The sequence below is a fragment of the Rhinoraja longicauda genome, chromosome 28 (genome assembly GCF_053455715.1).
Source record: "Rhinoraja longicauda isolate Sanriku21f chromosome 28, sRhiLon1.1, whole genome shotgun sequence".
NCBI classification, from domain to species: Eukaryota; Metazoa; Chordata; class Chondrichthyes; order Rajiformes; family Arhynchobatidae; genus Rhinoraja; species Rhinoraja longicauda.
This window is the reverse complement of record NC_135980.1, coordinates 6247444-6260514: the sequence shown is the minus strand read 5'-3', so window position 1 is coordinate 6260514 and position 13071 is coordinate 6247444. Positions and strand designations below refer to the sequence as shown.

The window sequence follows — 13071 nt, the reverse complement described above, 5'->3', positions numbered from 1 at the left end:
TCTGTTGCGAAGAGAATTCCCGTTAAAATCCTCCTCTTCACTAATGTCAGCTGGAACATGTAGGAATCACTCGACAAAGGTCAGTGATCCCTGTTTGATTTTCTCTTCCGTGCCTCTTCCTACAAGAGCCACACTGATTAAATTCTGGCACTTCCATTGTATTGTAACCAAATTTAACTAATTTGACAATTAACAAACCCCATCATTCTTCTGATTGCCTGAAGCTTAAAGGATTTGCTTAAAATTAAAATGATCGACGCAATTTAAAAATAAAGCCTTTTGACGTCTGCAGAACAGGAACCCTGGGGTGGAGATGAAGGTTAAAATACCAATATGCCAGTCTGAAGAAGGGTCCCGACGCGAAACGTCACCTATCTATTTCTCCAGAGATGTTGCCTGACCCAGAGTTACTCTAGCATTTTGTGCCTATCGTTAGCACAAACCAGCAGCACCTGCAGTTTTTATTACAAGTCACCTCCCCCACTCCCCCAACCACACTGGTTCTCAATCACCTTGACAAGATCTCAATCGCTTCACAATCCAGTGAAGGGAAAGATATCAAGTGGTTAAAGAAGCCTTCGGTAATCACAAAGAACTGGAACAATGCCGATCCGAAATTCACCTGTCCATGTTCTCCAGAGACGCTGCCTGATGCACTGAGTTGCTCCAGCACTTTGACTGTTTTTCTTTAAATAAAAAAAAAAAAGCCTTCTTTTTGATTGAATAAAAATTCAGGTCCCTTTGGTTCATTAAACCACCGACCTTCACCACGCAGAGAACTTTTCCAGGCAGATAAGGAACAACACGAACAGGAGCCATTTTGTGCCAAATTCAAGCAAATGCCGGCCAACATTCAGCAGCGGGGCTCAGCTAATCCAAAACTGGCAGAGAGTTTTATCCCCGTACAATTTACATAAAACCGTGACATGATACAGCTGCAAGTTCATTTTTTGTTCCAACTGCAGGGTTGCCTGGACTAACGGAGGTCAGGCAGCAGAGGTTGCCAGTATCCATGGCACGCATGTATTCAAGCCTTATTTAATTGCCATGATAAACTTCTGCATTTCATCTGCGTGATTAGAGGTTTGGGTTTCAGTCCATGTTGGACAATCTGATTTCAGGCGGGATCGAAACAAGTGCTTTATTCGACCTCAGGACCGTGAAGAGGGAATTGGCTAAATATCTCACTGATTGCCATTAAACAGCTTCAGGGTGTCAAGTCGTCTGATGGTTAGAACAACAATTGACAGATGAGTCAACGGCACTAAAAGGGACTCACAGCTGAACAGGGCGCAGAGCCACAAGTAATTCCAAATAATCCCTCCCATCCCCCCCGTCACAGCACTTGTTGAACTGGGCAATGTCCATGTGGTGATGAACACTGATCTTTGGCAGGCGCTGCAGAGTCAGCTCAGCCGAGCTGAGAGCCAAGGTGGGGAAACAGAAAGATGGAGTTCAGTTCAGTTTAGTGTCACACATATAGGGGTACAGTGAAAAGCTTTCATTGTGTGCTAACCAGTCAGCGGAAAGACTATATCTGATTATGATCAGGCCAGCCACAGTGTACAGTCGTAGGAAGGAACTGCAGACGCTGGTTTAAACCAAAGATGGACACTAAATGCTGGAGTAACTCTGGAGCATGTCTGGAGAGAAGGAATGGGCGACGTTTCTTCAGACTGAAGGGTCTCAACCCAAAGCGTCACCGATTCCTTCTCTCCAGAGATGCTGCCTGCCCCACCGAGGTATTTCAGCATTTTGTGTTCATCCACGTTATACAGATACATTAAACGTTATTCCCTTTATCATGCAAGATAAAATCCAGTAAAGTCTGATTAAAGATAGTCTGAGGGTTTCCAATGTGGTAGATTTAGTTTATAGACAATAGACAATAGGTGCAGGAGTAGGCCATTCAGCCCTTCGAGCCAGCACCGCCATTCAATGCGATCATGGCTGATCACTCTCAATCAGTACCCCGTTCCTGCCTTCTCCCCATACCCCCTCACTCCGCTATCCTTAAGAGCTCTATCCAGCTCTCTCTTGAAAGCATCCAACGAACTGGCCTCCACTGCCTTCTGAGGCAGAGAATTCCACACCTTCACCACTCTCTGACTGAAAAAGTTCTTCCTCATCTCCGTTCTAAATGGCCTACCCCTTATTCTTAAACTGTGGCCCCTTGTTCTGGACTCCCCCAACATTGGGAACATGTTTCCTGCCTCTAATGTGTCCAATCCCCTAATTATCTTATATGTTTCATTATAAATTAGTTTAATTTATTGTCACGTGTATCGAGTGAATAGCTTTTGTGGCGTGCTATCCAGTCAGCGGAAAGACAAAACACGATTACAATCGAGCCATTTACAATGTACAGATACAAGATAAGGGAAGAACGTTTAGTACCAAGGAAAGACAGCAAAGTCCAAAAAAGGATAGTCCGAAGGTCACCCATGAGGTAGATAGTAGTTCTGGACAGCTTTTTAGTTGTTGGTAGGATGGTTCGGTTGCCTGATAACAGCTGGGAACTGTCCCCGAATCAGGAGGTGTGTATTTTTACGCTTCGAAACCCCTTGCCTGATGGGGGAAGGGAGAAGAGGGAGTGACCGGGGTGAGACTCATCCTTGACAATGGTGGTGGACTTGCCGAGGCATCGTGAAGTGTAAATGGAGGTCAATGGTTTGTGTGATGGTCTGGGCTGCACCCACTATTCTCTGCAATTTCTTGCCGTATTGGATGGAGCCATTCCCAAACCATGCCACTTTGCATCCTGAAAAAATGCTTTCTGCTGTGCATTGGCAGAAGTTGGAAAGAATTTTTTTGAACCTTGCTCCGTGGCTAAGATATTCGATCCATTCACAGTCGACTATGGGAGATAAGATAAATGCTGGAGTAACTCAGCGGGACTGGCAGCATCTCTGGAGAGACGGAATGGGTGACGTTTCGGGTCAAGACCCTTCTTCAGAAGAACGGTCTCGACCTGAAATGCCACCCGTTCCTACTCTCCAGAGATGCTGCCAGTCCCGCTGAGTTACTCCAGCATTTTGCGTCTCATCTTCGGTTTAAACCAGCATCTGCAGTCCCTCTATCAAAATGGTTCCAAGCTCCACCACTGATCTAGACGTTCAGCTGACCCCCAACAACGGCACCAGGTGTGAAATCAGCAGATCACTGTGCCATGGACAAAAACAAAAGGCTGCTCTGGTTCCCGTTCCTATTAGCCCTGTCTGACCAGACTGCAGATGCAGCTATGAAATGCACCGGCTTCTTTGACTTTGGACAAGTAAATGACTCTCAGGTGAGCAGCCAACTCACATCGACCATCAATAATATGCCCTCCTGGTGCAAGGTAAACGTCACCCAGCAGAGCAGCCGAAACACAAATACCATCTGCGGAGTTGCAACGCAGCCAGGGAAGCCAGCAAGAAGTCCGTGTCTGTGCCAGACTGTTCAGAGAGTCCTGTGGAATGGTGCCACGTTCATTGGTGATGATAGCAGCAGCACTTGCCATGTGGTTGGGGAGAGGAAAGCTTGGCAAAATTCAACTGTCAAGACCATATCCAGTTCTGATTGCAGCTCGCACAGACCACGTAATAAATTGCAAGGGTTGCAAAGCATTCCACAGCAATATAAAGGGCTCCTTTTAAAGCACCACAACAGTGAAAGAAAATGATTAAGAATTGGCTTCTCCAGCAGTGTGAACTACACAAAACACAGCGGCCTTCGATTCTACAACCATTCACTGACGAATTAGCTTCTCAGGGGAGCGGCTGCTGGCTGTGGTGACCCTGTGCGAGACGAGGAATAGATCGGCCAGTCTTCCAACTCCTTGTAATCCCACATCCCTCGTGCACGATGCAGGCACAGATAAAATTAGAAACAAGAAACTGCAGATGCTGGTTAATCCACAAAGGACACCAACTGCTGGAGTAACTCAGTGAGGGTCAGGCAGCATCTCAGAAGACGGATAAGCAACTTTTCAGTTCAGGACCCTTCTTCAGATTGATTGGAGTTGGGGGGGGGGGGGGGGTGAAGATAAGATTACCTTATTATCAAATTATTGTTATTAAAAATATAATTACCTTGACTTCCCTCAAATAAGCTGTGCAGAATCAATAGAGACAGAGACACAGGAAGGACCTTTAAGGTTCAGATCACTCCTCAACCATAAGCCAGGAAGGAACAGTGCGCACAGGAAATGAAATTGGATAAATAGGCTAATAGACAATTTATGCATTGCCCTAGCAAGGTTATCTTCTCTCTCTCCTTCATCCATTCCTTTACAGCCATCCTGACTGAACACTGGAAAAGGAACCAGTGAACAGACGTGATGGTTCCTGTTCGAAAAAGGGTCGTGACCAGAAATGTCACCTCTTCCTTTCTCCGGAGATGCTGTCTGTCCCGCTGAGTTACTCCAGCTTTTTGTGACTATCTTCGGTGTGAACCTGCATCTGTAGTTCCTTCCTACTCACGACAGTTCTCCTCCTTGCCAGCCACTTTAGCTTTACTGGGAAGCATCGAGGACACATTGGACTCGTGTTAGGTTTAAAATCCAGCATTTGATACAGTAGATTTCAATAATAAATCTTCAATGGTGCAGACAAAATGGACACTGGAGATGCTGGCTGATCTAAGGATAGGTTAAAGGTCACGTGAAGGAGGTGGTAACTCTCTTGCCCTGAGAATCCTAATGCAAACATTTTTTTTTTAAACTTACCCCCAATTTTGAAAACAACATAATTGTGGTCGAAGCAAAAAAAATATTCCACCTCCACCTCCAAAGACGTACAGGTATGTAGGTTAATTGGCTGGGTAAATGTAAAAATTGTCCCTAGTGGGTGTAGGATAGTGTTAATGTGCGGGGATCGCTGGGCGGCACGGACTTGGAGGGCCGAAAAGGCCTGTTTCCGGCTGTATATATATATGATATGATATTTCCCCCATGTACCTTGTTTCAAGTGTTGAGACCAGACGGCTAATTACACAACACAAAACCAAAAGGCTTTCTAAAAAATAAATAAAGCAATAAGAAAGAGAAACAAAAGATGACAAAGTCCACAACAGACCCAATCCGGGTAGAACTACAAATCTTACAAGAAGATGGATGAAGATCTCTCTTTTAAACTGCGGATGGGATATCACAATTAAATAAATAGAGAGCATTTCTTTTTTTGAAATGGAGATTCGAAATGGAATTAAAAGCGTGCAGAGAAGAACGTGAATGTAAAGGCTTTAGAATTAGGAAAATAAAGGAAGACCTAGGGAGGGAGAGTGTTAGTAATGCTCTGTAAACAGCAACGGGACACATTGAGCGCCGGCCAGTTTCTTATATCGATATATTTTCGCTGGGATTCTGCGAAAAGGGTGAGATTAGCCAGGGCCAAGGGGGGACGAAACTGCAACGTGCAACATGCCCCGCCACCACTCACTTACCGACTGTCTAGCTTGCGGATACATAGCCCCCTTCTTCGCCTCCTGGACGCGTAGATCTCCCCCCAATTGTTGTGTTTCTTTTTTTGTTTAAAAAAAAAAAAAAAAAAAAAAATGAAAAGCTCCCTCCTTCGGGGAAAAAAAAAAAATCCAACCGGCGACAAAACAACAAAAAAAAGAAGAGAAAATTGCTGCGTGTTCGCGTTTCAGTCTTCAGGGTAAAACAAAGCCAGGGTCGGAGACTGTTTCCGCCGCCACTTCCCCGCACGTTTTCCTCCTCTCTCTCTCTCTCTCTCTCTCCGCGTGTGTGTTTTTGTGTGTACGAGTGAGTTCAAACCGCGGAAGGGTTTATTTGTTATCTTTCATAATGCAGTCACGATACATTGTACAGCTCCGGCTCTTCAGGAGGCGACGTTGGTGGGAGCCGGGTTCAGGAGCGAAACATCCCTGCGCGTTGCTCAACGCCTCTGCCTTCCTTTTCTTTTCTTTTCTTTTCTTTCTCTATTCCTTCCTTCTTTCTGCTTTTCTTCTTTTTCCCACCAGGGTCTGGTTCTGTTTTGTTGTTTGTTTTTGTAGAAGAGGAAGAATCGGCTTTCCTCCGCCCGGGATACAATGTTGTCGAATGCAACAGCACAGCGACACTGTAGCAAATTGTAGCAGAGCGACACTGTAGCAAATTGTAGCAGAGCGAATGTAACGTCGGCGCCCACTCGCTACATCCCTCCCTCCCTCCCTCCCCCCGCAACACAGCGTGATGAATGAGGCCCCGGCCACGTGATGCGGAAGTCAGTCAGCTATCCGGGGCCATTTTTAATGGTTGGCAAGAAGAAAAAAAAATTGTTTTTGTTTATATATTTTAAAAAATTAAACTCTTGTTAATGCAAAGGAATAAGAGTACTTGTATTCTCAACCACTTGTATTCCATCTAGGCTTAGAATTATGTTAATTCTCTGTCAAATTCTGTGCAGAATTAGCTTTTATTAGCTTCTGGTATTCTTCCTTTATGATATATTTTTTCTAGTATTATATATATATTAGTATTATATATATATATATATATATAATACTGTATTTAAGCTAACATAAAATGTTAATTCTCTGTCAATTTCTGTGCAGAATTAGCTTTTATTGGCTTCTAGTATTCTACCTGTATGATATATTTTTTCTAGTATTATATATATATATAATACTGCATTTAAGCTAACATATATAATGTTGTGTAAAATATATTTTATATATAGCGTAAGAAAATAACTGCAGATGCTGGTACAAATCGAAGGTATTCACAAAATGCTGGAGTAACCCAGCAGGTCAGGCAGCATCTCAGGAGAGGAATGGGTGACGTTTCGGGTCGAGACCCTTCTTCAGACTGATATCAGGGGGGCGGGATATATATATATATATATATATATATATATATATATATATATATATTATATATGTTGGCTTATATATAGTATTCTACATATGTTTTTGATCTATACAGTATTATAGATCAGTATATATATACAGTATTATATATATATATATATATATATATATATATATATATATATATATATATTTATATTCTTTGGTCAGAGGGTGGTGAATCTGTGGAATTCATTGCCACAGAAGGCTAGAGGCCAAGCCAATGGACATTTTTTAGGTAGAGATTGATAGGTTCTTGATTAGTACGGGTGTCAGGAGTTATGGGGAGAAAGCAGGAGAATGGGGTTGAGGGGGTAAAGATAGATGAGCCATGATTGAATGGAGGAGTGGACGATGGGCCGAATGGCCCAATTCTGAAAATACAACTCATGAACTTGATCACAAAACCTTTCAAAGGGCATGGAAGGGTGTGATTAGACCGGTCATATTTTGCACTTAGCATTTTTGCGCAGTTAGAATCTTCAGTAGAATATAAATGGACAATGTAAAAATATATCTACGTTTCAGTGTTTACAGAGCATTGTAATTAAAACAAAAGTTAATTGATGCCCCAGAGATACGGATGACAAACCTGTTACCCCTCTGTACTGTACTGTACTGTACAAATATGGTGATAACCGAGTGGGGTGTGGTGAGTGGGACTCATGATCATCTCCAACTTCCAACTAAAAATGTACACAGGTTTTAGAGCATCGAACAGTACAGGCCGGGAATGGGCCCTTCAGCCCACAATGCCTGTACCAAGTTCAAGTACCCTCCTCTGGCTGCATGTGATTCATGTGCTGACTTCGTAGCCTCTTAAACGCCGTTCTCCTATCTGCCTCCACCACCATCCCCGGCAACATGTTCCAGGCACACACCACAGCCTGCGCTATATAAAGGCATTTGTATGTACCACAAACAAGAGAACCCCCAGCACAGATCCCCGTGGACAGAAGTGATCAGACATCCAGCCAGAAAAAAAACCCTTCCACCAACCAGCCTAAGATGGCGCCCGACCCAGGGACTATCTGTGTGCTCGCCACAGAAGCAGATCTACAATCACATGTTACAATTGCTCCACACTTTTAAATCTCTACTCCTACAGCAACATGTCTTACTGTTTATACACTAAATGGCTCGATTGTAATCATGTATTGTCTTTCCGCTGACTGGTGAGCACGTAGTAAAAGCTTTTCACTGTACCTCGGTACACATGGCAATAAATTAAACTGAATTAGGATCCCATGCATCCTAATTTTAATTGTTGTTTGTGCAAGTTTTCATAAGTTCATACGTGATAGGAGCCGAATTAGGCCATTCGGCCCATCAAGTCTACTCCACCATTCAATCGTGGCTGATCTATCTTTCCCTCTTAACCTCATTTTCCTGCCTTCTCCCCATTTCCCCTGACCCCCTTACTAACCCGTACTAATCCTTGCCATCGAGTACAATTCCTCACCCCTGTTAATGTCACATTGCTACATTTTTAAGGGCAATTGTAACAAGAAAAGACAACAAAAACACTATTCACAAAATGTCTTTGTAAAGGAGGAAACCAGAACTATATCCATCCAAAAGAAAACGTAAAATGCTGGAGTCAGGCTGTGTTCATGGAAAGAGAAAATGAGCCAGCATTTCAGATCAGTGGCCTTTCATCAGAACTCCATTGAAGTTCAAGAAGAGTTGAACTGTCTTGAACACGGTTTCAAGGAATAAAGACTTGGACACAATGAAATGGTGAAGAGAGGAGTGTGCATATGATTTTTTTTTTTAAAACAAGCATTATTTAACAACAGCAATCAAATAGAATTAAAGTAATCAAACATGAACAGGCAGGTCGACGATGAAAGGAAATCCAAAGAAAACAGCCAAAGTTATATCTTTACTTGTGTTGGGGATTTGTCAGTTGCTGACAAGGATAGCATTTATTGCCCAAGTATATTGCCTTTGAGAAGGTGGTGGTGAGTCCCCCTGTTAAATCACTGCAGTCCTGGTTGAATAGGGAGTTCAATGGCACTTTATTGTCACATGTACCTGGTTACAGTGAAATTCCTTTTTTTGCAGACAGTTCAGGAAAAGATATAAGTACACATAGGCACAATCATACTTATGATCAAGGGTGCAATAAAACCAGATTACACTGAGACAATACACAAGAGTCGCCATTTTGTGTGATTTAGGTCCACCGTTCTAAACAATATAGTCTTAAATTTACCGATGCAAGGCGTTCCAGGTTTTCGATCTAGTATCAATGAAGAAAGGGCAAAATATTTTTGTAAGTCAGGATACTGAGTGACTGTAGCTGGCGTTGTTCCTCTTGCCCGCTGTGCTTGCCCTTCGAAGTGTTGGAGGCCATGTCTTTGCTGTAGATGTACTCGAGGTGAGTAAGCACCTGCTGTGCATTTTGTGGATAGTACACATGGCAGGCATTGCCCATTGGAAGTGGCGGGAAGCTGGGGATGCACAAACCTGCCTTCGTCGACCAGAGAGCGGTGGAGAGAGTGCAGAGATTAACGTTCCTGGGCGTGCATAACAATGAAGAACGTGTAAACTCCATAGATAGCACACGAGGTCAGGATCAAATTCTGGTCTCTTGCGCTGTGAGGTGGCAGCTCCACCACCTGCACCAGGGGGCCGCACTTTATGGTTGATGGTTGAAGATGGTTAAGCCTAGGACAATGCGCTGCAGAACTCCTGCAGTGATGGCCTGGGGCAAGCGTGTTTGACTTCAAAACAATCACGCCCATCTTTTTTTTGTGCAAGTAATGACTCCAACCATTGGAGTCTTCCATACAGTAAAGGATGTCATTAAACTGGAAATGGTGCAAAAAGGATATATGGGGTCCGTAAAGTTTCATTTATATGAATAAGCTGAGTGCCTTCCGGAGGTGCCGCGGCAGTAGACGCCCTCCGGAGGTGCTGCGGCTGCCGCTGAGAAGCCGAGGCCGGAGCCTCACGGTCCGGGGCTTGGGGGCGGAACCTCGCGGGTCGGAGGTGGAGCCTCGCGTGTCGACAGAGCTAGGGGCGGGGCCGGGGTCGGCGCCACAGAGGTGTCCGGAGAGGACCCCTGCAACAGTCTGTTCGAACTTCTACCATCGGGCAGACGATACAAGGCCTTCTACGCCCGCACCTCCAGATTCAGGAACAGCTTCATCCCCAGGGCCATAGCTGCTATGAACCGGTCCTGCTGAGCCGGATGGTCACATCGCACAGTGATCCGGCACAGATCTACTTGCACTTTTTAAAACTGTTCCAATTTGTTTCATTGGGTTGTTTAAATTAATACTGACTAGCTAATTACTTTATTGCATCGTATGGGAGGCGCATTCCCAATCTCGTTGTACCCCTGTACAATGACAATAAAGATATATTGTATTGTATTGTATTGTAGTGGAGAGGTCGGTGTGGCGGCCGGTGATGGCGCCGACTGACGGACGAGGACGGACCACGTGGAAGTGAGGACGTCTCAGCCGAGGGAAGGAACAAACGAGGACCTGGCGTGGTGGGATCGCCATGAGGTGGGGAAAGAACAATGGGGACCTGGTGTGGGGGACCCCGTGAGGGAGGGGGAAGAACAATGGGGACCTGGTGTGGGGGAACTCCGTGAGGGAGGGGGAAGAACAATGGGGACCTGGTGTGTGGGTCCGCCGTGAGGAACAATGGACAATGGAGAACCTGGCGTGGGGGGACCACTATGAGGTGGGGAAAGAACAATGGGGACCTGGTGTGGGGGAGCTCCGTGAGGGAGGGGGAAGAACAATGGGGACCTGATGTGGGGGGATCGCCATGAGGGAGGGGGAAGAACAATGGGGACCTGGTGTGTGGGTCCGCCGTGAGGGAGGGGGAAGAACAATGGACAACGGAGGACCTGGCGTGGGGGGGCGGCCGTGAGGGAGGGTGGAAGGGGGAAGAACAAGGGGGAACTGATGCGGGGGGAGGGGGGGGGGGCTAACTTTGTAAGCGCCCTTTGTGGGCGACTATTTGCCCACCTTGGAAAGGTATGCAAGGAAAGAATTTCACTGTGACAATAAAGTACTCAATTGAATTGGCACACAGTGTTGGAGGCTGTGGGATGATCTCACAGAGGTTTATAAAACCATCAGGGGCATGGATAAGGTGGATCGCCACAATCTTTTCAATCCAATGTGTGAGAGTCTAAAACTAGAGTGCATAGAATTGAGGTAAGAGAAGAGACATTTTAATGGGTAATGAGGGAGGATTATTTTTCATGCGGAAGATGATGGGGCGTATATGGGCCAGAGAAACCGGTAGAGGCGGGTACAACTGCAATATTGGAAAGTCGTTTTTCTTAAGTTCATACATTCGAGGAGCAGAATTAGGCTGTTCAGCCCATCAAGTCTATTCCACCATTTAATCATGGCTGATCTATCTTTCCCTCTCAACCTCATTCTCCTGCCTTACCCTTATTACCTCGGACACCCGTGCTAATCAAAAATCTATCAATCTCCAACTTTAAAATATCCATTGACTTGGCCCCCACAGCTGTCTGTGGCAATGAATTGCAGATTCACCACCCTAGTGAATTTGGGCAGGTACATGGACAGGAAAGGTTTGGAGGGATCTGGGCCAGATGCAGGCATGTTAGGCAGCTAGGCAACTTGGTCGTCATGGAGGACGTGTGGGGAAGGGCCTGTTTCTGTGCTGTGTCGCTCCATTACGCTGTCTGTTCACAACATACAAGGATATATGGATCACTGAGTCTTTGCCAGCTCAAAGAGCAATGATATCCCCTTAATATGTTTTCCGCAGAACCTATTCTCCCTATGCTCCCATTGACTGTTCAGAAGCCCGATAGCTGAGGGGAAGAAGCTGTTTCTGAGTGTGGTGGTGTCCGTTTTCAAGCCACTGTACCTTCTGCCAGAGCAGGGAGAGGAGGAATGGCCAGGATGGGACAAGTTGACCATTCAGTCCTTCCGGCCTGCTCCTCCTTTGATAAAGATGATCTGTTCCTCAATTGCATCATTGCATCTATATTTCCTTGCTTCTCCCCAGGTAAATGGGACTAGCTTGGATGGGACATCTTGGCCAGCATGGACGAGTTGGGCTGAAGGGCCTGTTTCCACGCTGTGTGATTCTAAGACTCTAATAGACTGGATACGGGGTTGAGACAAGATGGTGACTACAATCAGAGTATCTGCGCTTCTTCCTTCTGAAGATGATAGAGTTGTTCCCGTGTCCACATTTCACATCATCTCCCTCCCTCACCCCTCCCCATCTGGTTCCATCTGCCCATCATGGCCTCTCTAGCTCCTTCCACCTATCTCTAAATGTCCACCAGTTGGATCAAAGGACCTGTTGAACTCAATTATTCTATCACCTCCCAGTCTCTGTCCCACCTCTCTCTTGGACTGCTATTCTTCTTTCCTCTCAGACCTCATGTAAGGTCACAACCTCAAACATTGACTTAACCTCTTGCCTCCACAGATGTTGCTTGACCCGCTATACTCTTCCAGTGTCCTGTTTTTAATTTTCCTCTGCTTCATCAGATAGAATAACTTGCAATTAGTGGTTCGGAAAGAGATAATTTGTATTTATAATGTGCCTTTATGGACCGTGGACTTTTGCAAAGTGATCGACCATTCATAAAGTAGTTAAATTGCAATCAATGATCAACGCCAACGAGAGAGTATCTAATCATCTCCCCTTCACATTCAATTATATTGCTCCTGCTGAGAGTCCCACCATCAGTGTCTTAAGGACCACCGGTGGTTAGAAATCCAAGTAGACTGACATCGAAAATGCTGTGGGGTTAGACCAGGGACACAGTCTTCTGAGGTAACTTATGTCAGGGTTCCCCGATAACACTCCCCCATCAGTCAGAAGGTGTAGAATACTCTTTGCTTTCTTCGGAGGCTGCAAGTTTATCAGCATTAAATCGGTCGGACATTGTCAAAGCACCATATCCACCATCCCGACCGTCCTTTCCCTCTGTAACATGCGTATCACATGTAATCTTGGTCCACGACTGACAATTGTTCCTTCAGTGCTGTCACCCGTTTAAGGATCGTTTTACATCTTGAATAATCACACCTCTTTTGCTGCAACAGTGTTTGGTGAGAAAGGTTAAAGAAATTGGCTAATTAAAAACAAAATTGTAAGTATGCCAAAGATAGACAAAAAAAGCTGGAGTAACTCAATGGGTCAGACAGCATCTCTGGAGAAAAGGAATAGGTGACATTTTGGGTCGAGACCCGTCTTCAAGCTGAGAGTCAGGGG

The 13071-nt window shown here is 45.1% G+C and overlaps 1 protein-coding gene across 2 annotated transcripts in view; it reads right to left on the bottom strand.

Moving 5' to 3' along the window:
- Window positions 1–6120, bottom strand: part of LOC144607340 (TLE family member 5-like) — a 158103-nt gene extending 151983 nt beyond the window's left edge. For both annotated transcript variants that reach the window (XM_078424094.1, XM_078424095.1), the window contains exon 1: window positions 5425–6120. In XM_078424094.1, the coding sequence (XP_078280220.1) occupies window positions 5425–5448 (24 nt within the window). In that variant the 5' untranslated portion in view covers window positions 5449–6120. The remainder of the gene's footprint in view (window positions 1–5424) is intronic.
- Window positions 6121–13071: the final 6951 nt, after the last annotated feature.